The 22,143-nt window shown below is 45.6% G+C and overlaps 2 protein-coding genes across 10 annotated transcripts in view; one reads left to right on the top strand and one right to left on the bottom strand.

Annotated features, from left to right (window-relative positions):
• The window catches only part of LOC115533998 (zinc finger protein 106), a 13,203-nt gene extending 2,502 nt beyond the window's left edge, over positions 1 to 10,701 (top strand). For 2 of the 4 annotated variants that reach the window (XM_030344543.1, XM_030344545.1), the window contains exons 4-21: positions 450 to 650; positions 1,226 to 1,714; positions 1,906 to 2,089; positions 2,204 to 2,264; positions 2,479 to 2,633; positions 2,748 to 2,808; positions 3,030 to 3,629; positions 3,788 to 3,930; positions 4,671 to 4,808; positions 4,933 to 5,049; positions 5,650 to 5,841; positions 6,030 to 6,092; positions 6,187 to 6,306; positions 6,490 to 6,561; positions 6,685 to 6,756; positions 8,635 to 8,781; positions 10,182 to 10,251; positions 10,360 to 10,701. In XM_030344543.1, coding sequence (XP_030200403.1) covers positions 450 to 650; positions 1,226 to 1,714; positions 1,906 to 2,089; positions 2,204 to 2,264; positions 2,479 to 2,633; positions 2,748 to 2,808; positions 3,030 to 3,629; positions 3,788 to 3,930; positions 4,671 to 4,808; positions 4,933 to 5,049; positions 5,650 to 5,841; positions 6,030 to 6,092; positions 6,187 to 6,306; positions 6,490 to 6,561; positions 6,685 to 6,756; positions 8,635 to 8,781; positions 10,182 to 10,238 — 2,872 coding nt within the window. In that variant the 3' untranslated portion in view covers positions 10,239 to 10,251; positions 10,360 to 10,701. The remainder of the gene's footprint in view (positions 1 to 449; positions 651 to 1,225; positions 1,715 to 1,905; positions 2,090 to 2,203; positions 2,265 to 2,478; positions 2,634 to 2,747; positions 2,809 to 3,029; positions 3,630 to 3,787; positions 3,931 to 4,670; positions 4,809 to 4,932; positions 5,050 to 5,649; positions 5,842 to 6,029; positions 6,093 to 6,186; positions 6,307 to 6,489; positions 6,562 to 6,684; positions 6,757 to 8,634; positions 8,782 to 10,181; positions 10,252 to 10,359) is intronic. The other 2 variants (XM_030344544.1, XM_030344546.1) reach the window with 1 other exon arrangement.
• On the bottom strand, positions 10,551 to 22,143 carry capn3b (calpain 3b). 6 transcript variants are annotated; one of them, XM_030344551.1, is made up of 23 exons: positions 21,615 to 22,143; positions 19,922 to 19,991; positions 19,037 to 19,155; positions 18,528 to 18,661; positions 18,093 to 18,261; positions 17,698 to 17,781; positions 17,503 to 17,594; positions 17,163 to 17,240; positions 16,916 to 17,076; positions 15,811 to 15,980; positions 15,589 to 15,600; positions 14,978 to 15,186; positions 14,823 to 14,859; positions 14,384 to 14,407; positions 14,112 to 14,195; positions 13,244 to 13,318; positions 13,008 to 13,065; positions 12,852 to 12,916; positions 12,194 to 12,262; positions 12,042 to 12,120; positions 11,674 to 11,790; positions 11,413 to 11,471; positions 10,551 to 11,221 (listed from the first exon to the last, which is right to left on the bottom strand). In XM_030344551.1, the coding sequence occupies exons 1-23, from the start codon at positions 21,960 to 21,962 to the stop codon at positions 11,195 to 11,197; spliced, it is 2,340 nt and encodes a 779-aa protein (XP_030200411.1). In that variant the 5' UTR covers positions 21,963 to 22,143; the 3' UTR covers positions 10,551 to 11,194. The 6 variants fall into 6 exon arrangements, with proteins under 6 accessions (XP_030200411.1, XP_030200412.1, XP_030200413.1 ...); XM_030344552.1 differs by having other exon boundaries at positions 13,244 to 13,315; XM_030344553.1 differs by lacking the exon at positions 14,384 to 14,407 and having other exon boundaries at positions 21,615 to 22,142.

Raw genomic sequence — 22,143 nt, 5'->3', positions numbered from 1 at the left:
GTGTATGTGTCGCTGCCTTTGTGTTGTCGTGCGGTGTGTGCGCGTGCTTCTGTGTGTGTGTGTGTTTCCGTGTATGTTCGTGCGCATGTGCGTGCTTGCGGTGTATGCATTCGCGCTTGGCACATGTGCACTTGAGTAACTGGTGCGACAGGCCTGCTATTATAGTAGTAAAGTAGTGTGTTAAGATATGCGCACTACAACCTTCCCTCTGTACCTTCCTTCCGGTAATATAGTGGCATTGAAAGGCGTAACATACTGCTTCAATAAAACATATCTTATGTACGTTATCTAGTGATTTTTTTTTCACTTTTGGGTTGTATCTTCATTGTGAAATCATTTCGGAGAAAATCATCACATCAATAAATGATGTAATATTTATCTTAAAATGATTCTCTAATATACAAGTGCCTTGAACCAACACTAATGTAGCATGTGGTCTGTTTCCACAGGGATATCAGCCACTGGTGTCAAGCTTGCCAGACGTCTTCCATTGACCTATCTGCATATGCCAAGCATGTCGACACACCTGAACACAAACTTAAATTGAATCTATTGAGGCTTTGTGTAAAGCCCATTGCTTTATCAAAGATACTGAGCCCGGAGGACTACAAAATAGTTGTTGAAAGAAACCAAAACCTAAAGAGTCTACGGTATGTCTCATTCTTGAGGTTGCTCTATGTAAAATTGTCTGTCATGCTGTTTTGATGATGAGGTTGATAATCTAGACCAGGGGTGCTCAACCTTTTTGACCCAAGATCAAGATTTTCAAGTAGCCAACCTCCCGAGATCTACCAGCCTGGGGGGGGGGGGGGGGGGGGGGGGGGGGGGGGGGGGGTTGTATCGTGAACCTACGGACTTCGTTGGGGGTTTCATTCCGTCTGCGCACGGCACCTTCTCAACAATAATCAATAATCTTCCTCCCACTCAGGCTGAAAATGGTAGCTCGTTTCCCCTCAGCCATGCCAACGTTTAGGAGTGCGTAACTACTGTGGACGGCTTTCAACTGCTGTTGGCAGCGCATGCGCTACCGCGCGTACATGTCCCACGCAAATTTTATTTTATTTAAAAAAAAGATTTTTTTTTTCATTTCTTCTTCACCCCTCGCGGTCAACTTGGGATCTGTCGGCGGTCTACTGGTAGTCCGCGATCGACTGGTTGGGCACCCCTGATCTAGACCATTGTCATGCAAATCTCGTATTTTTTTTTTATGTTGGTTTTTTCACAGGAAAAAAACGAGAAACAGGCAAAAAAAGAAAATGCTTCAAGAAAGGAATTTAAGAAGTACATGTCAACAAAACAAACATATCAAGAAAGAGGCCTTACTGGGAACGTTGGGACAGCCAGCGGGGTCGAGCGGAAGTGGGGTGGAGCTGGTTCAAAACAAGCGGCAGGCTGAAGAGCTGGACTTCACCAGTGACGATGTCTATCAATCGGGAGCCACGCTGTTCGAACAAGAGCCGGTCAGGACGACCACATCTCAGCCAAGTCCAGGGCCAAACCCAGCAGGTTCAACCCCTCCTGCCCCGCCAGGCGGCCCGTGCAATACCGATGTCGGCGTCATGCTACGCCTAATCCGGAGGGCGCTCGGCACGCCGACGGCGCACACGGTAGACTCTGGGAGTGGGGTAACGCAGAAAAGATCAATCAAGCAGGAGACGTCTCAGATGGTTGCCGGGAAGAGGCAGCAAAGGAAGAAAGGCATAGGAATCCCCAGGTAGAGGGTTTTCTAAAGAAGGCTGATGTATTCCATTGAGCATTGACCCTTTTATCCATAGTTGCCTGTGCAAGTAGGAAGAACGGTTAAGAATTATGTCAACCCGAACCCTATGTGTTTCCATTTCATCCTTTTTATCTTTCTTATGTAATTTATATTTCTCACAAATTATCGATTCTATCCTGGAATAGGTTGGGCGTTGATCAGGAGAATCCGCCGCTGTGCCCAGTAGACTTTACAGAGGAGGAACACCTATACTGGGACTCTTACAGCGCGACGTCAAACAACGGCCAGGGCAACCCGGCTAGGGTTTCGGTCAAGGGGGAACCGGGGGAGCTGGACACAAGCCCCCCAGAGAGGAGGAAACGTAAAGGGGTAAGAGCGCGTGGCGTGCTGAGGTAGCAGGCAGGGGCGTCCCCTGTGTTGCTCTGTTGTAATGGCACAGCGTGTTCATGTGGTTGAATCCTGAACTGTACGGATCCTCTCCAGGATGACGGCCTTTCCAGTACGGATAGGAGTAGAAAGAAGAGGATGAGCAAATCAAACAAGGGTCAGTGTGATTCATGATGAGGACGGCACACTTTGTTTATTTCCATTTGCTCTGAGGAATTTTCGAAGTGAAAATATGTGTGAAACCATTATACCGTATTGAGGGGAACAGCTGAAAGCCCTACATCGTATGAAATGTATAGATCATCAGATAAACATGGTTCTAAAGGGATGACATTTCACCCGTTATCGTCCGTGGCCCTCTGCTCTGGTAGGCACCGAGGAGGTGGACCAGCTGCTGACGGTGTCCCTGCGGGAGGAGGATGTGTGCAGGGCCCTGGAGGAGCTGGACCGCTCTCTGGTCCAGGCCCGCACCGCCCTGCAGGCCACGTACGCAGAGGTTCAGCGACTCCTGGCCCTCAGGCAGCAGGTGGACACACACTCTGACCGATGAACGCTAAGCCCCACCCGCTTTTTTGCGTCGTTTAATGGTCAAGTACTTGGTTCAGCGTTTCATTTGTCTGGTCCTGTGTTTGTTCTGTAGTTCTCTACCGAGGTCAGCGGCCTAAGGGCAAAGCGTATTGAGATCCTGCACGGCATGCAAGGTAAGATTTGTCCTTGAAACATGGCAGTGTAGGTTGAATTGTGGGCACACGATACATGACACTGTATCTTGCAATTCAAGTCCCAAACATAATTCGCTATTCCCTGTGGTAATGAAGCTTTTGGATGGAATTCTCTTGGAACGAGGTTCCCTACTGGGATTAGCTCATTGTGCGTCACTGAAGTGGCAGGAACATAATCCCACTCGTCCCAATTCCTTCAGGTTCCTCTGGGCCATCTACTGCCGCAGACCCCGCCGCCCCCTCCATGCCCCCCAGCCGCTCTCCCCACTCCCCCTTCGCCTGCCTCCCTGCCCACTCCCCCCTGTTGCAGCTGTCCGCCGCCACCTCGCCGCTGTCCGCCGCCCAGCTGTACCCGCCCTTCGCCCACCCGTCGCCGGGGGCCCCGCTGAAGCAGGAGCGCGGAGATCCACCCCAGGCGGCTCCGCTCCTCATCCACGCCTCCCGCCTGCTGCGGCACACGCCCCCCTGGCCCGAGGCCCAGCCCACCGCCGAGAGCGCCACCAACACGGTCCCCGCGCCGCCGCTCGCCGCCGTGAAGCAGAGCAGTAGCCCGCCGCTAGCCCCCAAAAGGGAGCCGGAGGAAGAGGAGGAGAGCGACGACAGCGACGAGAGCGAAGGCTCGTTGGTGATCATGGAGCCCCGCACAGTTGACATCATTCACATCGACGAATCGGACAGCGACGTTTCACCCAAGAAGACCCCCCCCGCCCCCGACAGGGAGAACCGGGCTCCCCTTCAGCCCACAACAACCAGCACCCAGGGGGTGAAGGAGCTCACCTCGGTTCCTATGACGACATCCGGTGAGTCATGTGACCCTTAGCTTAAATGAACAGAAAGCCATGAAACAACCTTCGTGTTCAGATGCTATTATGCTTACAAACGCGTCGGACCAAAGACTAAATTAGATTCTTCATTATACGTACGATCTATATTTTATATTTTGTCTCATTTACCAAAGAGCCCGACCAGGGGCCTCCACAGGAGCCGCTGGCCCTGGGGCCCTTCCAGAACCACGCGGGCCCCGTCCACGACCTGCAGATCTATGGCGGGCGGCTCTACTCCTGCTCCGGAGACAACACGGCACGGGCCTATTGCCTCGTGGTAAGCTCCCCACACGGCCTCCACTATGGGAGGCTTTAGCGTCGCATGGGCTCAGCGGGTAGAGCGCGTACCGTTAAGGCCCAGTCTTGATCACAGCGACCCGGGTTAGATTCCTGCCCGTCATGCTTTGCCTCATGCCTTCCCCTCTAGCTCCCATACCTTCCTGTCCATCTCACTCTATCGAAAAGCATAAAAATGCATAAAGAAATCTAAAAAACAAAAAAGACATTCAGATAAAAGACCACTAAATCAAAGCCGAAATTATTATTTAAATTAAGTCGGCTCCAGATGGAACCACCCAGTGCCGCATCTACACCGCTCACCCGCTGGTTCACAGAGGTGCCAGATTAAAGCTGGCTTCACAAGATTGATTCACCAACAGTCACCACTGTTTGTATGTAAAAGCTCCTTAGACCCTTTGATAGAGGCTTCATGGCAGGACAAACTCGGGTCCCGCCCATAACCATTAATTTCATGTTGGCTAATGGTCAAAGGCATGGTCAGTCTCTGAGCCAGATGTTTGAAGCTGTCTACTTTTCTGTGAGTGAAGATGCGGAAAGTCGACGGTGATCTTGTTCCGAGTCGCTGCATAGCTTAACCTGTCTATCAGATGTTCAGGGTAGCCAATCAACTCTCACAGGGAAACAAACACTGGACAGCAGGTTGAACTGAAATGGTCCAAGCAAAACGTCAACGCTTGCAAACGGTGGTCCTGTGTTTCTCCCTGGTGCTGCGTGCAGACCAAAGAGTGCCAGGGGGTGTTTGAGGGCCACAGCAGCACCATCAACTGCCTGCTGGTGGCAACGTTGGCCCAGGGCACGCTGGCCCGCCTCTACACGGGCTCCAGCGACAAGACGGTGCGCTGCTTCAGCATCAAGGTAACACACCGACAAAACACACACACGCACGCAGAGAACATGCTACACAGGGTATGAAGTCCTCAAAGCCCCATTGATTCTGTTTTAGTGCAGTACTGCTCTAACAGATTTTTCTGGGTTCCAGTCTCAGAAGTTCCTGGACCAGGTCTCCTTCCCCGACAGGGTGCTGTGCCTGCACATAAGCTGGGGTATTCTCTACGTGGGGCTGGCCAATGGCTCTGTAGTAAGCCTCCACCTGAAGGTGAGTGAGCCAATCGGATCGCCCCTCAGAGACACTTCCTGCCCATACTCTTATCATAGCTCCTACTTCTGATATTTCCATTGCTCTCCCAACTGACTTCTGTTAACTTGGTGAGAAACATCTGGCCTGCTGTAAACCTCTAGCATTATAGCAATATCATCTCAATCTTGCGATAAAGAGCAACAGGTCTACCTGTTTTATTGTGAGCTAGCTATAAAGTAGCTGCGTAGTCATCTGTATAGGGGCGGTACGGATCACAAAATGTATGGTTCGGTTCATATCACGGTTTTGGCGTCATGGTATTTGGTACAGTACGTTTTTGTTAAGGCAGGATGACACAAGCGCATTATGTCATTTGAATTTTTTATATATAACATTAAAGGGTTCTCTCCAAACAATGGGATAGCTGGGCCACCATGTAACATTTTTATATAGGGCTCTCGCTAAGAAGACCTTTTCATTTGATCTGATTTGTACAAAAACAAGATGTAGGGCCCTCAAAACACATGGTTTATTGAAATAAAGCTTCAAAAAGCATCACTGCAATATCAAGTACGCCTCCTCCACCCTTCTCTTCCTCCCCCTCCCCCGGCCCCCCAGACCCTGAAGGAGCTGGACGTGCTGGAGTGCCACGGGCCGCGGGGCGTGAGCTGCCTGGGCACCTCCCAGGAGGGGGCGCGCCGCGTGCTGCTGGTGGGCTCCTACGACAGCACCATCAGCGTGCGAGACGCCAAGAGCGGCCTGATGCTGCGCTCGCTGCAGGGCCATACCAAGACGGTGCTCTGCATGAAGGTGAGGCCGCCGCTCTCCTACGTAGCGCCGTCCTTCAAGTTTTGATGCAGGATCTTTTAGACTGGCTCAGTGCAACACGGTATTTATTTAGTTCAGTGTTTTGTAGATGATTTTGACGTCTTGCCATTGTTTTACGCGTCAACACATGTGCTCGGTGTAACCATGTCACCGCCGTGCTCGACGCCAAGGTGGTCAACGACCTGGTGTTCAGCGGCTCCAGCGACACGGGCGTCCACGCCCACAACATCCACGTGAGTCCCTTCCCTTTGCCCCTCCTCCTGCTCTCTGCACCGTATCCTCCATTCAGCGCATCATGCCTCTGCTTTGAACCCTTTTGTCCCTCAGACCGGTGAGTTGGTGCGCATCTACAAAGGCCACAGCCACTCCGTCACCTCCATCATCATCCTGGGTAAAGTCATGGTGACGGCCTGTCTGGACAAGCTGCTGCGCGTCTACGAGCTGCAGGTAAACCTTGACTTGCCTCCATCTCGATATACACAAATGTTGTTATAATCACTGGCAAGTTGGATCAGATAATCGATTCAATTATGTCCATTTATAAATGTCAATTTATAAATAGACATGAATTGGATTATGTCATTTTATGTCGAGAGTCTGAGCTTGATGAGGTTTTTGTCCTGGTTCTAGTCCCATGACCGCCTGCAGGTGTACGGGGGCCACAGCGACATGGTGATGTGTATGGCCATCCATAAGAGCGTGGTAGGTACACCCTCCCTACGTAATGTTTTGACTGCACAGAAGCATGAGGGCTGATGGGGAGGCAGGTGCTCACACTCTCCTCCATGAGGGGACTCCACTCAGTCCCTTTGCCTTCCTTCTCAGATCTACTCCGGCTGCTACGACGGGAGCATTCAGGCGTCGAAGCTTAACCTGATGAAGAACTACCGCTGCTGGGTAAGAGCGTGGCTGTGCATGCCTATGTCTCCGCAGCTGTTGTGTTGTTGTGTCTGGTTAAAAGGGGGGTTAGCTGGTTGGGCTGCGCATTATTTGTTTCCCCGGTTGAATTGACTAATTAGCAATGTTGGTTTCCTTTTTTCTGAAATGGTTGCCACAAAACCACAAATTATTGAAAGTTCTAGACTGCAGATTTGGGTACTTTTTCAATGTTGTCTGTGAGCTTTATAATGAGAGACGTTGTCCACGATGGAGACGTTAACCATCGCGGACATTTTAATAAAATGTTGCTCATACGGAGCTCCACACATCTTCACACACCGTTGTACTATACTTGTCGGAGAAGCTTAACCCACTCTCTCTGACGCCGCAATCAGCCACTGCCCAGACTGAAAACAAAACGGGTCAAAAATATGTTTTCTTTTTTTTTAACAAGTTGCCTGCATGTTTTCAAAGTGCAAAGAACGAGTAGTTAACGTGCAAAAAATCGTATATGTTTGAGCTGGCTTTCGATACCAGACAAGGCGCTGCACGTCGACACACACCTCGCCTCCGGTTTCCCTTGATTATGACCTCGAAGAGTATGCTAACGAGCATGTTCTGGTCTTTTTAGATGGGTTGAAAAAATTATTAAAAGAAATCAAGGTTTAAAATCTGTCCATTAGTTTGAAAGAGTTTAGATGTTATTCTTTGCCCAAATCCGCCAGCCCCATTGGGCGGTGTCTGAGTCCAGTAGCATATCAGGAGGTGCAGGCCCCCTGTAACGCTACCTGCCACGCAGTCGTTGGGTATGTTATAGGGCTGTAATGATACACAAATTCAAGATTCGGTTTGTATCACGATTTTTGACCCACGGTTCGATACATCCCACGATTCTTTTAAATTTAAAAAGCATTTTATTTAAACAACACTTATATGCCAATTATCTTAATGTAACATTTAATAACAAATAATTTGGAACACTGAACAGATTTGAACCGAAAGAATACTATTAAAGTATAGCTAAATTAATAAAGAAATAACCAAAGATTGCAGTTGGAGGATGCTTTTTGTTGGTAGGCATAATAGGGCCCCTTTAACTGTTTGGTTGGTTTATTCAAATATCCTTATTAGCGCTTCTTATTAGGCTATGTAGCTTAAATAATGACACAATGACAATGACTAATGACATCAGGCCTTATAGAATGCAACATGTTTAATAGCCTAACTTTCAATAGATGAGGAAAAACATGAACGTCGCAATAACGAGGCATAGTGTTACGAGTAGCATATGTGTGTGCGCGAGAATGGCAGTGTGCGTATGCGTGTGTGAGTGACGTCAGCGAGTGAGTGGACGAGCGAGGAGAGCGAGCAGTAGCGCTTGTGTCTAGTGAAGAAGCAAACGAGTCCGGTAGAATAAAGTACCCATCCTGTCAATAATCGGTGGCCGCTTCATTCCGACCTATAAGCAGACAAACTGCCAGTCAAATCACACAAAACAATAGAGACAGGATCACACAGGCATTTTTTTTCGCGCTTGGCCCACTCTGGATAAATGTCGTTCATATCGCATATGAGGACTTCGACGGCTGTGGAGAAATGCAATCCTCCGTAGCCACGGAGAGCTGTGATCACAGAGAGGGCATCTCGTCACATATTTACGGCATCGATAGGAGGGGGCGCTGTCAGCAGACTATTATTTAGACAAATTATTAGCAAATTTCAATCGGACAATTTGACCGAAGAGTTAGAAAGGGCATATCGCGCTTCTGCCTTCTCATACCGCGAGACAGGTTTGTGGCTTTGAGTATCGCGATACGCGTATCGTTACAGCCCTAGTATGTTATGCTTGTGATTATCGGTGGCGTTGGTCCTCATGCCCTTCTGACCCCTGCTCAGTGGCACGGCTGCTCCTTGATCTTCGGTGTGGAAGAGCATCTCACGCAGCACCTGCTGAGGGATCACAGCAACGCCCACCTCGCCACGGTCGCCTGCCGCTGGAGGGGCTGTGACGCCTTCTTCCCCACGCAGGACGCAGTGCAGCAGGTGAGGGGAACGCCGGCCTGCTGATCTGTGCAGAGTTTGAAACCAGTTTGGTTCGGTTTCGTTGAACTCCTCCATTCTTAAAGATCCCATATCATGCTTTTTTTAGGGTTAATAAATGCATTTGGGGGTACTACTAGATAGGGCTGTCAAAATTGCTCAAAAATGACATTCGAATGTTCGTTTGGAAAAAAATCACGAATTCGAACTATTCGAATATCTGGTTGCCTATTTTACGCAGTTGCCGTCAATATGTCAATAATGCGACAAAACCATGGTTCAAATTAGTGGGATATATATATATCATATAAACAGCCCAGTAACGTGGAGGCCTAATCATGAAAAGCCACAACTTTGTATCGCTTGCATTTCACCACCACACCTGCAAGCGCGCAAACTATAGTAATCTGAAGAAGACGCCCACTTCTGAATGTTACAAAGTATGCTAGTGGTAACGTTCCTTGCTTTGCTTACCATTTATCGAGAAGGCCTATTAAAATCGATAAAGAAAAAAATGCATGTCGCCTACGTCTTCCACCATGCCAGCGAAAGGGCCAGCACTACGCACCGTTCGGATTCATGAAAAAAAAGCTGTCTCGGACTTTGCCGAGAACATTGCGTTATAGCAGCTTTCACCAGCCAGACTACTAGCTCCCTGAGCTCTACTTCGGATGCTTATTGAATGGCATAGCCGAGCTGGAATACCTATATCCAAGTACGGAAACCCCGAGGGGATAAAATACATTCGCTCTTCACAATACTAGTCTGTTACACTTGTACCGCGGGAGTGTTTTTTCACATTCGAATATTATGAGGGACATCGCGAACAGACAGAGGCTCATTCACAAAGCAGATAGAGGCGCTTGTGCCGCGGGAGTGTTTTTTCACATTCGAATATTAATTTTCACGTTCGAATTCGCGTTTTTGGATACATTTCGAACGAATATTCGAACTTCGAATATTCGTTGACAGCCCTACTACTAGATCAAGGTTAAGTCATGCATGCCTGTATGTTAGAAATACCCCTTAGTATTCTCACACTGTTCATTACCGCAAAGCCAAATTCACCCCCCAAAGAACATTGCGGGTAGCCGGGAGACGCCACTTTTGCCCAGCCTGACGTCGCACTGGAAAAGTCGAAGCATGACATCACCCCTTTACTTCTTATAGTCCCAGTGATGTTGTCATCTTCCACTATAACTTGAGAGACTGCTATGGGCAATAGCTTCACATTGATGCAATCAAAGACACATTTTGATGCGGTTATGATGCTCATATCTTTTGTTGGTTTTGGCTATCGGAATCTATAAATGAGCAAAGATGTAAAAAGCCAAAGGTACTCTTTTGCACGGTCCCGTTGGCCTCAATGTTGAACGGGTTTCCCATCTCGCTGATTGTTGCAGAAGCTGCCTACACACGTGCAGAGCCACGTTGAGGAGGACAGCCAGCTGAATATTTGACGCATGACATGAGGTATACTGAAAGACATGGCACCATATCGTTTTTCAAACCATTAATAAGAAATGCCATACGTCTTCATATGCGCAAATCACTCACTACATATTTATTTTTATTTTTCAGATCTTTCTTTGGAAGCAGTATTTATCGTTTGAGTTGGACGATTCCTCCATGTGTTTACTGGCATTGAACCTGTATAGCTGAAGCTAGTTTTTAATTTCACAGAGCAAAGATGTCTATTTAGACCAATATCCCAGCTATAATGAAGCTCAGGCAATGCAACCAGTTACATAATAAGTCAATATTGACAAAAATGGTGTTTGTACTCGTTGTTTGATTTATTTACATTCAGATTGGCAGCAAAATGTGAATTGCAGGTTTTTTTAAATTTATTTTACATCTGCAATTTCTAAAAAGATCATAAACGACGAGTCAATAAATGCCTCATTTGAGTTGAACATGTTACCCGAATAACGTTTATTTCAAGGTAAACCACTTTCAACTATGCACACCAAAACATAAGCGAATATTGCACAAAGTTTTTTTTACACATTTTATAAAAGCTTGGCGTCACACTCGAGGTAATTACAATCATTAATGTAGTAGAGAACTTTGCCTGTGGTTTTATGTCAAGAAGCCTTGCTTTAGCAAGGCGTCGGTTTAAAACACAAGCTTTGGTTTAAAACACAACCCTGGTTAAAGTTGAACCAAGTCAAGCCACAGGATAAGCCACAAACATAAGTTATCCTATTTCCTTCCGAGTGCTTATTTGTAGTTTCACCTGACGCTTGCCTTCATTTTATTAGCAAGTGCACTTTGTAAACTGATGCCAATCGGAAACATGAACTGCAATCGTTTGTTTCGTTGTAGACGGTGGTGGGCTTGAGGTGTAGGTGTAGTTCTGGTCGGTGTGTCGCTCTGCTGGGATCACGGTCCAAGAGAAGGCAGCCAGCCTCCCCTATGAATACATGGTCAGCTGAAGCCACTGCAAAGCAACCACAGAAGGGTCCATTAGTTAGACGTGTGGAATGAGACGTGTATCGTGTTTGATAGTGAAAAGGGTTCATCGCAACCAGGCTTCATCGTGGGACAGAGGCAGTGTCTCTCATGACACCAAATGCTACTGTTCTCCAGGTTATGGTTAGTGAACTATACTAGTGAAGATAATTCTCCTACCTCTAGGACGTTGAGCTTGATCAAACCATCTCCGTCTTTGTCAAACGCATGGAAGGCCCCTGAAAAATACCATTGTATTGTCTCAAAGTGACGCCATCGAAATGTATATTTATATATCTAGATCTATATATCACACACACACGCATCACGTTTGTTCCTAATTACTAGAAATACTTTGTTTCTAAAGACGAAAACCTTGAACCAACTTGGTCCTTTTTTTAAGACGGGTCTGAATAAAAAATGTAAATGTGTACTACTTACTGAACATTCCTTCTAGCCTCACAAAACAGCAGATGAAGCTGTCAAAGTCAATGTTGTTGCGTTCGTCTGCATAGCGCATGGCTAATATGTCGTACAACTGCTTATTGAGGTGGAAACCTTGGTGAGGAAGGGATTACATGGAGGTTAGGGTAATGGTGATACAAAAGAAAGTTGAAAAGTTACTTTAGATTCATTCGGTTCACAGATATAAAAGATAAGCCTTCATTTGAGATTCAGGGAGCAGGTCTTGAAGTTTGTATAATAAAGTTAACCTACTGTGCTGGATAATAGTAAATAAATATGTAACAAATTGTTTCTTAAATATATATAAAAGGATATAATGTATTACAATATAATTTTGTCCATACCGGCATCATTCACAGCGTTCCTCATTTCGAAGCTACTGATGGTGCAGGATTTGTCTTTGTCGTACATTCTGAAGATGAGCTACAGATGGATAAGACTGTTAGGATAGGACAATATAAAAAAACTAAAGATGTGAATTGAACTGGCTTCCTACCTGCCACTGTTTGATTTTATTCCACAAGTGTTTGAATTCTTGTAGATTCAGCTTTCCAGTGCCATCAGTCTGCAGAGGGTTTAGTTAGGACCAAAACTACATATTCCAAATATGGTTGGGCTGAATTTACAGTCCTCAATGTTTTTATATGTTTGTTCTATTAGCTACAGCTCAATAACAGGACTCATGATTGCTTTTTAAACGGCAAACTCTGTAGCAGAAACCTGTTGCTAATATTTGCAAACCTGGGTGAGTACAGTTCAATAACTACCTTCTGATGTCCATTGTCCACTGAGACAACGCGCTGCGGGGCATGGAGCGGATTGTATTGGTCAATACAAAAGCTGAACGCTTTCAGTTTTATATAGAGCTGATGTACTCAGGAGTCTAATACATAAAGTCTGTTCATATTCCAGCTCTGTGACAAGCAAAGTCAGATGTTTGACCGCCACCATCTGGGAGAAGATTATCTTCCTCGACATGGAATGTCCTCTGAGGCCACCTCCCAGCTCTGACCCTGCCAAAATGTGTGTGGGAAACAAAGTCACAGACGCATACGTTATTGAACTGACAAGCCAGCAAGGCCAGCCAACCTTAACCACTCTGCCTCAGGTGACCACTACGCCCTGGTCTGCCTTCAGTGCTCCTGAAAGGATACGTCCATCAGGGCGATCATGCTCCGACACGTCTCCAGGCTGAAGCCCTCCGTCTTTATCTGGTTGTCTGTGGGAACCGATTGGGAATTGTATCTCAATTTGAGTCCAAGCAGCAGTTGTAGAGTTCTGTGTTTATATTTAATACTTTCTTCCCTTACGTTTTTCCAGCACCCTCTTCATGACAACTTTGAGCTCACTGGCACAGATTTGCATGTCCTAGGAGAGGAGAGAAGTAATGTATCCATGTATTTCCTTTTGCTATTTTCATCTTTTTCTACCTTAGTTCCACATATTAGTTGATCCAGTGTTGGTAATAAAGAGTTTGTGAGATGATGACTTGGACAGGGCGTTGACCGCTGTTACCAGGGACTGGGCCTGGCCCCATATTACGCACCTCACCAGCGATCTGTCTGTAAATGGCCCTGAAGGTTTTGTCCTCCTCAGTCTCCTCCTCGGTTCGTTCAGGCTGGCGGGAGGATAGATGGGGAGAAAGATACAGTCAACAATTGCTTCAACATGACGCAAGTGACTTAATTACAGAACTACTTTGACTTGGCTGGGGGCCCTGTATGAAACACCAGTTCAAGACAGGGTAATTATACATGCATACATACTGCCACCAGTAGTGTCTATGGTAACCTTTGAGAATCCAATGTTTTGCTATGAAACATCCGTGCCAGTCTGAAAACACACAAATGGTGGAGAACTACTAGGTCCTGTAGACTGCACACACAGGTCACAGCTCAACACAGTCTTGCTGTTATTATAAAACTACTCAAGCAATCCAAAGAACATATTTGTAATTGAGTGTAGATAGTTGCGCTGTTCTGTCCTAAAGCGTAGAGAAGAGTTCAATTGGGGGGGTTATTAACATATATATAACTATTTAAATATGTATAGCATAACATGAACTCCACATGCACAACAGGTGCAAATTGGCCTTAGGCAGTTTTTTATAACCAGATTGTCATTCAGCCAAGACTAGGCTTGAACTCCAGGGAGCATGGTGACGATTGAATTTCAGTATCGTCAGTCTGCATTGCAACGGTGCAAAAGGTCACAGGGCTGTCAGTTAAAGAAGGGCTGTTAACTGCAGCATGAGGATACCATTCTTGTTTGTGTCTCTAAAGAAACTTAAACGCATACTTTGGTCCTCTCCATTTCAACACGGGGAGGAAAACCATCAGCAAAACGTCAACACAAGCTTGGGTCCTCTCCTGTTCCCCACAGGGAGGAAAATCATCAGCAAACCATCAACACACCTTCTTCTTCTTCTTCTCCCCCGGAATGCCGCTGTGCTCAATCTCCTTGTTGGCCTTCGCTCGGTCTGACACAAACACGATGGGCTGCAGAAGAAGAGAAGCATTCTGATCAGACTGAAGTAACAGAGTGGATAAATCGTTAGTAAGAAAACTGAAAATGTTGAAGGCCAAATGTTATTATCAAAATTAAAATAGTGAAGAGAAAATAAGTTGGGGCACACGCGGTTAGGAAGTTTAAACAAAGTGTGGCAGCCATACACTACATGCTTTACCTTTTCTATCTGTTTCTTCCCTGGCTGGAGGCCGGTAAAGAACAGTGAAGGTGGAGATCAGTGAGATGAAATGAGATGGTTAGAGTTTAAAGGGAAATAAGACTTCTAATTTGTTATTAAATGGAAATGAACAAGAATAGAGATGGAAAATTGTTGGCGACACAAAAATAACCAAGAATGAAATAAAGTGATAGATAGACAATGGCATACTCATGAATGTATATGTCAGAGAATGTGTATTAGAATGAGTTTGTTCCACAGGAAAGCTTTAAGGAGATATTCAACTTTATTGAACCTGCAATCTTCTGTTGTAAGATAGTGTCCAGACAACATCTGACAATAATATGACCTCCCCAAAATACAACTCCAACCAAAAAATACAGCTACAGTATATCAGTCTATGTTGTGCGCCAAGACTGCAAACATCAAGTGGACATACCTGTATTTCATCAGATCCAATCTCCTCTTCGACCTCCCTAGCAGAAGAAATCCAGACCAATATCAGGGTTCGGCACAATCATTATTTAAATCCACTTCACAACACCCTGGAACAGGGTGTTGTTGCAATGCTTTAATGTGTTTTCCAATCCTTACTCAGAGGTGCTCCTCTTCTCAGAGAACACTCTGAGGATGAACTCCCCCTCATTGTGGGGTTTAAAGGTCGTGGGGATGACCACGTACTCCCCGGGGGGCAGGCGGAAGCGCTCGGTGATCTCCCGCAGGTTGATGTAGGACTGGCACTTGGCCGTGGACTTGGTGTAGAGGAAGAATTCTTTTCCCAGATGTTGTTGGCAGCCATGCATCTGAGAGTAGACACAACATCATACCTGTTACACTATTTTGAACATTGAGTGGACCCAAGAGTTTCCTTATATTAATCTCAATATTGAGTATAAATAATCATTATAAATAGTATAGAGTATACACAAGATACTTAAGAGGATTTGGCTGATCTGAATCTCATCTGGTCTTATTTAACAACTAAGTCTGGCTACCAATGGTGCGCAAATGAAAGCACTCTCTTGTAGTTGACTGAACCATCCATACTTGCTTATTAGCACCATTCAGAACAAGAGTACAATTGATTAGTGAAATGATTTGGATCGATTCATGGGTGAAGGTAGAACAGTGTCACGTCTTCCTTGCAGATCTTGATCTCTACAGACCATAGACATGTGAATCCTCCTTCTCCCAGGATATCATACCTCCTTTGGCACCTGCAACAAATCACAACATAGGCATGAAACATGGGCTCCTCCTTCAAACTCAATGAGCAATTTGGTTCCATTGATGTGTTTGTGTTTCAAAACACCCAATGGGGCTAATTAGTTGAATCCAAATAGTAAAAGAAATGTAAAAACGCCCCGCAGTGCAATCTGTCTGAATCAAGGTCTGCACGTGCTGTGGCCCCTGGCGGCTCTAAGCACCTCGTAGATGGAGAAGCCGATGGTGTAGAGGCTTGCCCCCTTGCTGCGCTCCTTTCGGCGGCCCTTCTGCATCAGAGCCACCACCACCGTGCACGCCCTCTTCCCGTCCTCGGGGTCGTCGTCCTCCTCGTACAGCAGCATGCGGTACTGGGGGTTGGTCCAGTATGTGTCTGTCACCAGAGAGGAGAGAGGTGGGAGGAGCCAACACTGTGAGCTTTGATTAAATGTTTCGATTATCTAGCACTCTGCCTAAAAATCATCTCCTATGCACGGTAAAATACAAAGGTCAATAATGAGTACAACATGCTTCAAAGGAACACCAAACCCGATGACCCCACCTTTAAAACCTTCCTTCGTTCTGGGGCGTGTGGCCTGCCCCCCTATAAACGCCCCTTGTTTCAGCTTCACTAAGCGGAGGTCAGGTGTGTCGCATCAACGCTTCGTCTGCAGGTCACCAGGTTACCGTTGCGGCCAGATACAGGCTGTGTGTGTTCAATCTAGAGGGGTGTCGTCTAATGCCGAACAATCTCTCCAAGTGGTGGCTGGTGTGGGTTCTCCTAGTTAACACTATGGCTGCGTTCCAAATCGCATACTTTTTCTCTTTACTTGTAGTACGTATTGCAGCTACCCCAACAAAGTTGGGGCATATGGGCAATTGGGGCATACAACAGGAGATTACACTATTTATTACATTTGTAGTGCCACCCATCCCCTTTTGCGGGGTCACCCGATGCAACGTAGCTCCTGCTGCACATAGGATTGTGGGGCAGAATAGCCCAAAAGCATGCTGGCTTCCATGCTGCGAAAATGCGGCCGGATGTAGTACAACATCCTGGTATTTCTTGCATACTGAATTTTCCATACTATATATTGGGACACACTAAAGATTTTCTGGCATAGTAAAATAGTACGGTAGTATAGGCAATGGAACGCAGGGTTAGTAGGATTACATACTGCATTCAACAGTGTTTAAACACTTTAAATTGAAAACAGACTCATCATTGATGAAATAGTGTGCACAGTGCTGATGAGACACAGACACAGACACTAGATGAGCAAATCGGTCTTCATGCTTCAGGTGACACCAAGAGGGGGATAGGGGTACCTGGGAAGTTCCTGCAGCCCCCCGCGGAGCTGCCTCTCACCCAGCGGCCCTCGTTCACCGCCACGCTCCAGCTGTTCCTCTCGTCGCCACGCAGGGTGTCGGGGGTGAGGTTACACATCTCCAGCTTGGAGTAGCACTTCTTGAAGTCCTCAAAGGATATCCTGTGGAGGGGAAGAAGCGGAGAAGGAAGGTTGAAGTACAGGATCTGTAATGCAGAGAGTGGAACAGCATTGGCTTTAGAACTCACCAGAACTCACTTTCCTGTATGGTCTGCTTCAGTAGATTTTCTTTGTCAGCAGTGGATATGGTGGACCACTCTTTGGAACTGAGAACAGAGTAAACCGAGTCAATCAATCAATTAGGGAATTTATATAAGACCTTAACGACACAAGCATTGATGTGATGAATCTAAGATCTTAGAGCTTCTGAAGAAAGCATTGGTTTTCAAAATGTGTGTGTTTGACTAACCATGCAGCCATGTTTGCTGTCAATAAGCTAACATAAAAAACGTTATTTGAGAACTTGTGCCAGGGATCGAACAGGGATTGAAGCTATTCGATTGCTTAGTCTCTTCAGAGGGCTCTTACTCTGCACACCACCGTCCCTTCCAGAGCACCCAGCCCCAGGGGTTACGCAACCGAACGAGACGGATCTGGGAGTCGGTTCCCTTTTCATCACACTGAAAAAACATCAGCCCTGCGATTAGTATTGAACACATTTTTACACAGAGAAACATTCCAAAATAATGACAAATATAAACACTGCTTTTTTTTTTACCGTACCTCTGCCAGACCTATAACAGAGTAGGCATGCCCTTGCACTAGTCCTTGAGAAGTGCGGCTTTCCATCTGGCCTTGTCCCATCACCTGGACAAAAAGAAAAACAAGTTCAGGGACAATCATTGAGAATATCCTCCTCAGGGATCATCTCAAACTGATCTATCTGATTGGCTGTTGATGCTGACTCTCTTCTCATTCATGCTTTGCTGCTTTGATTGCAAAGATAATATGTCTTTCCCTTCATGGGTAAATACAGCATGTACTACTAATACTTGAATAAGCGATTTCTGTTATTGTTAATATTTTGCTGCTTGACCTTTCATTTCATGTTTGATTCCTACATGGACTGTTTGACTGTACATGATGGTGCATTGTGCTCAGTGACACTGTACACCCACGTCTATGGAGCAGCCCATGAGTGAGCCCCTCTCCAGGGCCTTCTTCATGATAGAGTACAGGTCCTTGGGGGCCTCCAACAGGTCAAAGTACTCGGTCACGCCCCCCGTGAAGTCCTCCATGGCCTCCAGCGTGTTGCCACCTTTCAGAGCCTCGTAGGAGCCGTGCAATCTGAGGTAGGAGCCCACATTCATCACAACCCAGAGATCAGATGTGGCCTGCCGGTCCTCAGCAGAGGAGACTGCTCTAGCCAATTTTGAGAGGAACACGATAAGACACATGCTGCGAGGACTGATGAGGTGTCTTTTAGTCATCGTCGGGCTGGGAAACCTGAGCCAGGTCAGATGGGTTTCCACCTGGGACCCTCGAACATGACCTAATTTGTTGATTCCCACTCTGGATATTAATAGACTCTGTGTGGGTGGTGTCAGACTTACTTGGCGTACGCTTTCTCCAGGAGAGCGCTCCAGTATTCATTCTTCCGGAAGGATTTGGTGAACACCAGCTTGTCGTTGAAGGTGGGGATGCGGTCGTCAATGATGACGTCAATCCATTCGCCGTAGCGCCAGAACTGGTCACAGCAAAAAACAGTTGTTCACATGCTATTTTTTGGCACAAAAGTCTAAACATGGTGTAGACATGGGAACTATGGGGAGCTGTGCGTTCTCATGTAATGTATCCAGCTTGGGGAACTCAGGGAACTGGAAGGATTCCTGCCTGCACAACTTGTGTTAAAACTGCTAACTTCTGATGAAGGCTTTTATGTTGAGTCTTAGGCCATCACATATATTCTGTCAATCTACAATGCTTGGACATGACCTCGAAAACATTAGACATAGACCGCTCAAACTTGTTCTTGTATGAGGAGGTTATATTTTTGATCATCACTGTTTCTAGACCTTTTCTCAATATCTGTTTCTATGTAAGCCCAAACAGTTCAGAGCACCTGGAAGTGGAAGATGCCGGCATAGTTCTCAGTGAAGCTCTGGTCCGGAGGGATGACCCTGTACAGCAGCTTCTCGTTCAGAGTCAGACACGCGATGGCAGCCAGGAGCCAGCAGTCCCCTGTCCAACGCAGAGACACGGAGACACCACATGCAGGGCATGAGCTCACCTTGTCGGATCATGGGGTTCAATAGGATTGGCCAGTTGGCATGACAGTCTTGGACGCGTTTGTGTTTAAGACCTAAGTCATCCCCTGGCTACCTCACCGCACACCCACCCCCTAGCTGTCATTGCTGTACTAGGCTCTGATTGATACATTCAACCCTTCTACATAGCACATACTTTGGCAGTTTGAGGTGAGAGGTGGCAGGTCTCTCTCTCATTCTCGCAGTGGCTTCCATATTGCATTGCATCTGCTTATCTTCAGCCCACGTTCTCAAGCACATCCATGTCATTGAGTGCTTATCATGACGGAGTGTACTCTAAACATGTCATGCTTCACTGAACACATTATTAGGTTCAAGAGGCAAAATCCTAGTTCTGATGGGAAATTGCACATCCCTGTGGTGCACGTATCAGCTTCTCCCCCTTACACTCTGGACATGTTAAAAATAAGATTTGTTGGGGGTTGTTGGTTGATGGGGGTAACCAATGACTAATTATAATACACTTAGCTTCAACAAGTTCAAAATAAGGATGTTATCGTTTGCAGATGGTCCTCAAATGCACACAATTAGCTGGTTTCAATGAGTTTATATGTTTCATACACACATCATTTCTGATGTACACTCCTGTCAAATATTGGCCTATTTCATATAATTAATTCAGTTCATTCATTGACAGCATTCATCTATTTTGTAAATTGAATTTACATTTAAAATATTACCTAATTCTCCTTGACAGATATCTGATCTGTTGGCTCCATCTATGATGAAGTGGGGATTTCCACAGATTTCCTGAAAGCAGAATTTGATGACTGTAACATTCTCTCTCTGTATGAGTGAATATGGACATCTAGGCATAGACACACATTTGATGTTGAATATGAGAGGAAGGTCAAACATAAATCAAAAATTGAAACATATTTATATACTGTACATTATTTTCATTAACTTAATGTTCACCTACACTTTTTATCATAGGATTGGTTTGCATGACTAAACGTCAATCACATATTACTTTAAATGTAAATGTGTCAAATTTTTAAGTTCAATTAAAACTTGTTCATATATTTAACAAGTTTAAAGGGATTTATGGATGTACATATCCTACACGTAGTCCCTTTAATGTGAACAACATATTCCTCATTATTTTTATCATGGTTTCTGCTGTCAACAATATCCAATTTAAGGAATATTGCACTGATTACACTATAAGATTTCTTATGCAATAGAAATCTACACAGAAAATGTGTGATGCCACTTATTGTGCACATTTACATCACAGTTAATTACCAAGTCGAGGACTTGTCCCTGTGGAGAACTGTGCAGGTTGGATCGTAACTTTGGAACTTGCCACTGTCTGATAGCTGTAAGAGTCAGCTATGGTCAGAGGACTCAAGTCCAGTTAAAGCCATTCATTATATGCTGTTAAGGGCCAAGACTGTATGGTGTTGTTTTTCTTCAAATGTTTTAGACTTTACACTTTAGGCTGCAGCATGAAATGTCATGTTTAGTTTCATTATTAGCATTTCTTTATTAGCAATTATTATGTACCCATAATCAAAATAATTTTTGGAAGAATGTTTTATGGTCCAATGCAAAGTCCCAATGAATAATGGGTGAGTGATTGAAACAAATGCCAACCTTTTTTGATGTGATGTTTACCAACATTGTAGTGGATGAGAGGCAGACAGGTTTAGCATATCTTTAGCACCACTTCCTTGTGAAAAATCAGGCTGTAAACATGAGTGATCCTTATGACCCTTGTCCTGTTACCAAGTTACACTTTAAGCTTAAAGGATCAAAGAAGGAATTTGTAAAGTGTTACTACTTTGCAATCGTAATTAAACAGTATATATTACAAAAACAATCCATCCGTGTGGATTTTCCTTTCCAATGAATTCAATTCCATTGCATTGGGAAATTGAATGCCCTTTTTGCGATTCTAACACAATGCAAAAATGAATGCAGTTTTTTTCAACTGAACCATCAATAACCAAACTATATTGCCTTGAACTCTAAGCGTCTGGTCTTAATGGAATGCACTATAATAAGTACATGAGACAAAGTGCATTTTGTTTCCATTAAGTAGCATTAAACAAGCCTGGGCTTAATAAATTGTGTATACGTGGTCCTGAACTGAACTGTCTTGGCGGGCTAGCTATTCCAAACTCCCAACAGATCCCGTCATGCTGAATACAGCACTGCTGGTCATCTGTGTCGGTCAGCTGTCTGTGACTCTAGAAGGTGATAACCCAGAGAAATGTATTCACCACTATGCTCACAAATCACTCTACACCCCCCACAACTCCCCCAATCCACTGTGCCGGGAAATGTTTAACTGCGTGGAGAGTTTGAAACAATTATTGTTTTGAAAATACCGTCATTGATCCTTTCTGATCCTGTTAGGGCACTCACCGTTGGACGCTTCCATTCAAACTTCATGGGGCTTTTACAACTGTAATACAGAGAAGAGTCGTCTGCAGGGAACAGGGGGTCTTCAAACAGCACTTTCTTGTGCACATACTTGTCCCGCAGTTCCAGAAAAGTCTTCAGCCGCTTGGCATCTTTGACGGTCTCGTTCCTGCTGAGGATGGCAGCGTAAATTGAGTTGGACCCCACAGGAGGATAGTCCAGTTTCCCTTCAGGCCCAACTAGTGCCTCCGTCTCCAGGTTGGTTCTCTCTTCAACCACCTCTATGACCATAGTCCTTTCTGGAAGCCTCCCTTCTCCCTCCGGATCCACTCGTGGCTCTGCCATTTGCATTCAGGGTTTAAGAGGTCACTGAAAGCGGAAAAGTTATTATTTGCAGAAGCAGATGATGGACTTGCAACACATCCAAAGAAACTTCCTGTGTCGTCTCAGTACCGGCTATTCACTCCCAGTTCCTCAATTTCTTGTGGGTGCTCAAGCAAAAACCCCAACTGAGCCTTGTATGTCAGCACTT

Source organism: Gadus morhua, chromosome 21, assembly GCF_902167405.1.
Source record: "Gadus morhua chromosome 21, gadMor3.0, whole genome shotgun sequence".
Classification (NCBI taxonomy): domain Eukaryota; kingdom Metazoa; phylum Chordata; class Actinopteri; order Gadiformes; family Gadidae; genus Gadus; species Gadus morhua.
Note: the sequence above shows the minus strand (reverse complement) of the source record. Positions and strands in the feature narration are given on the sequence as shown.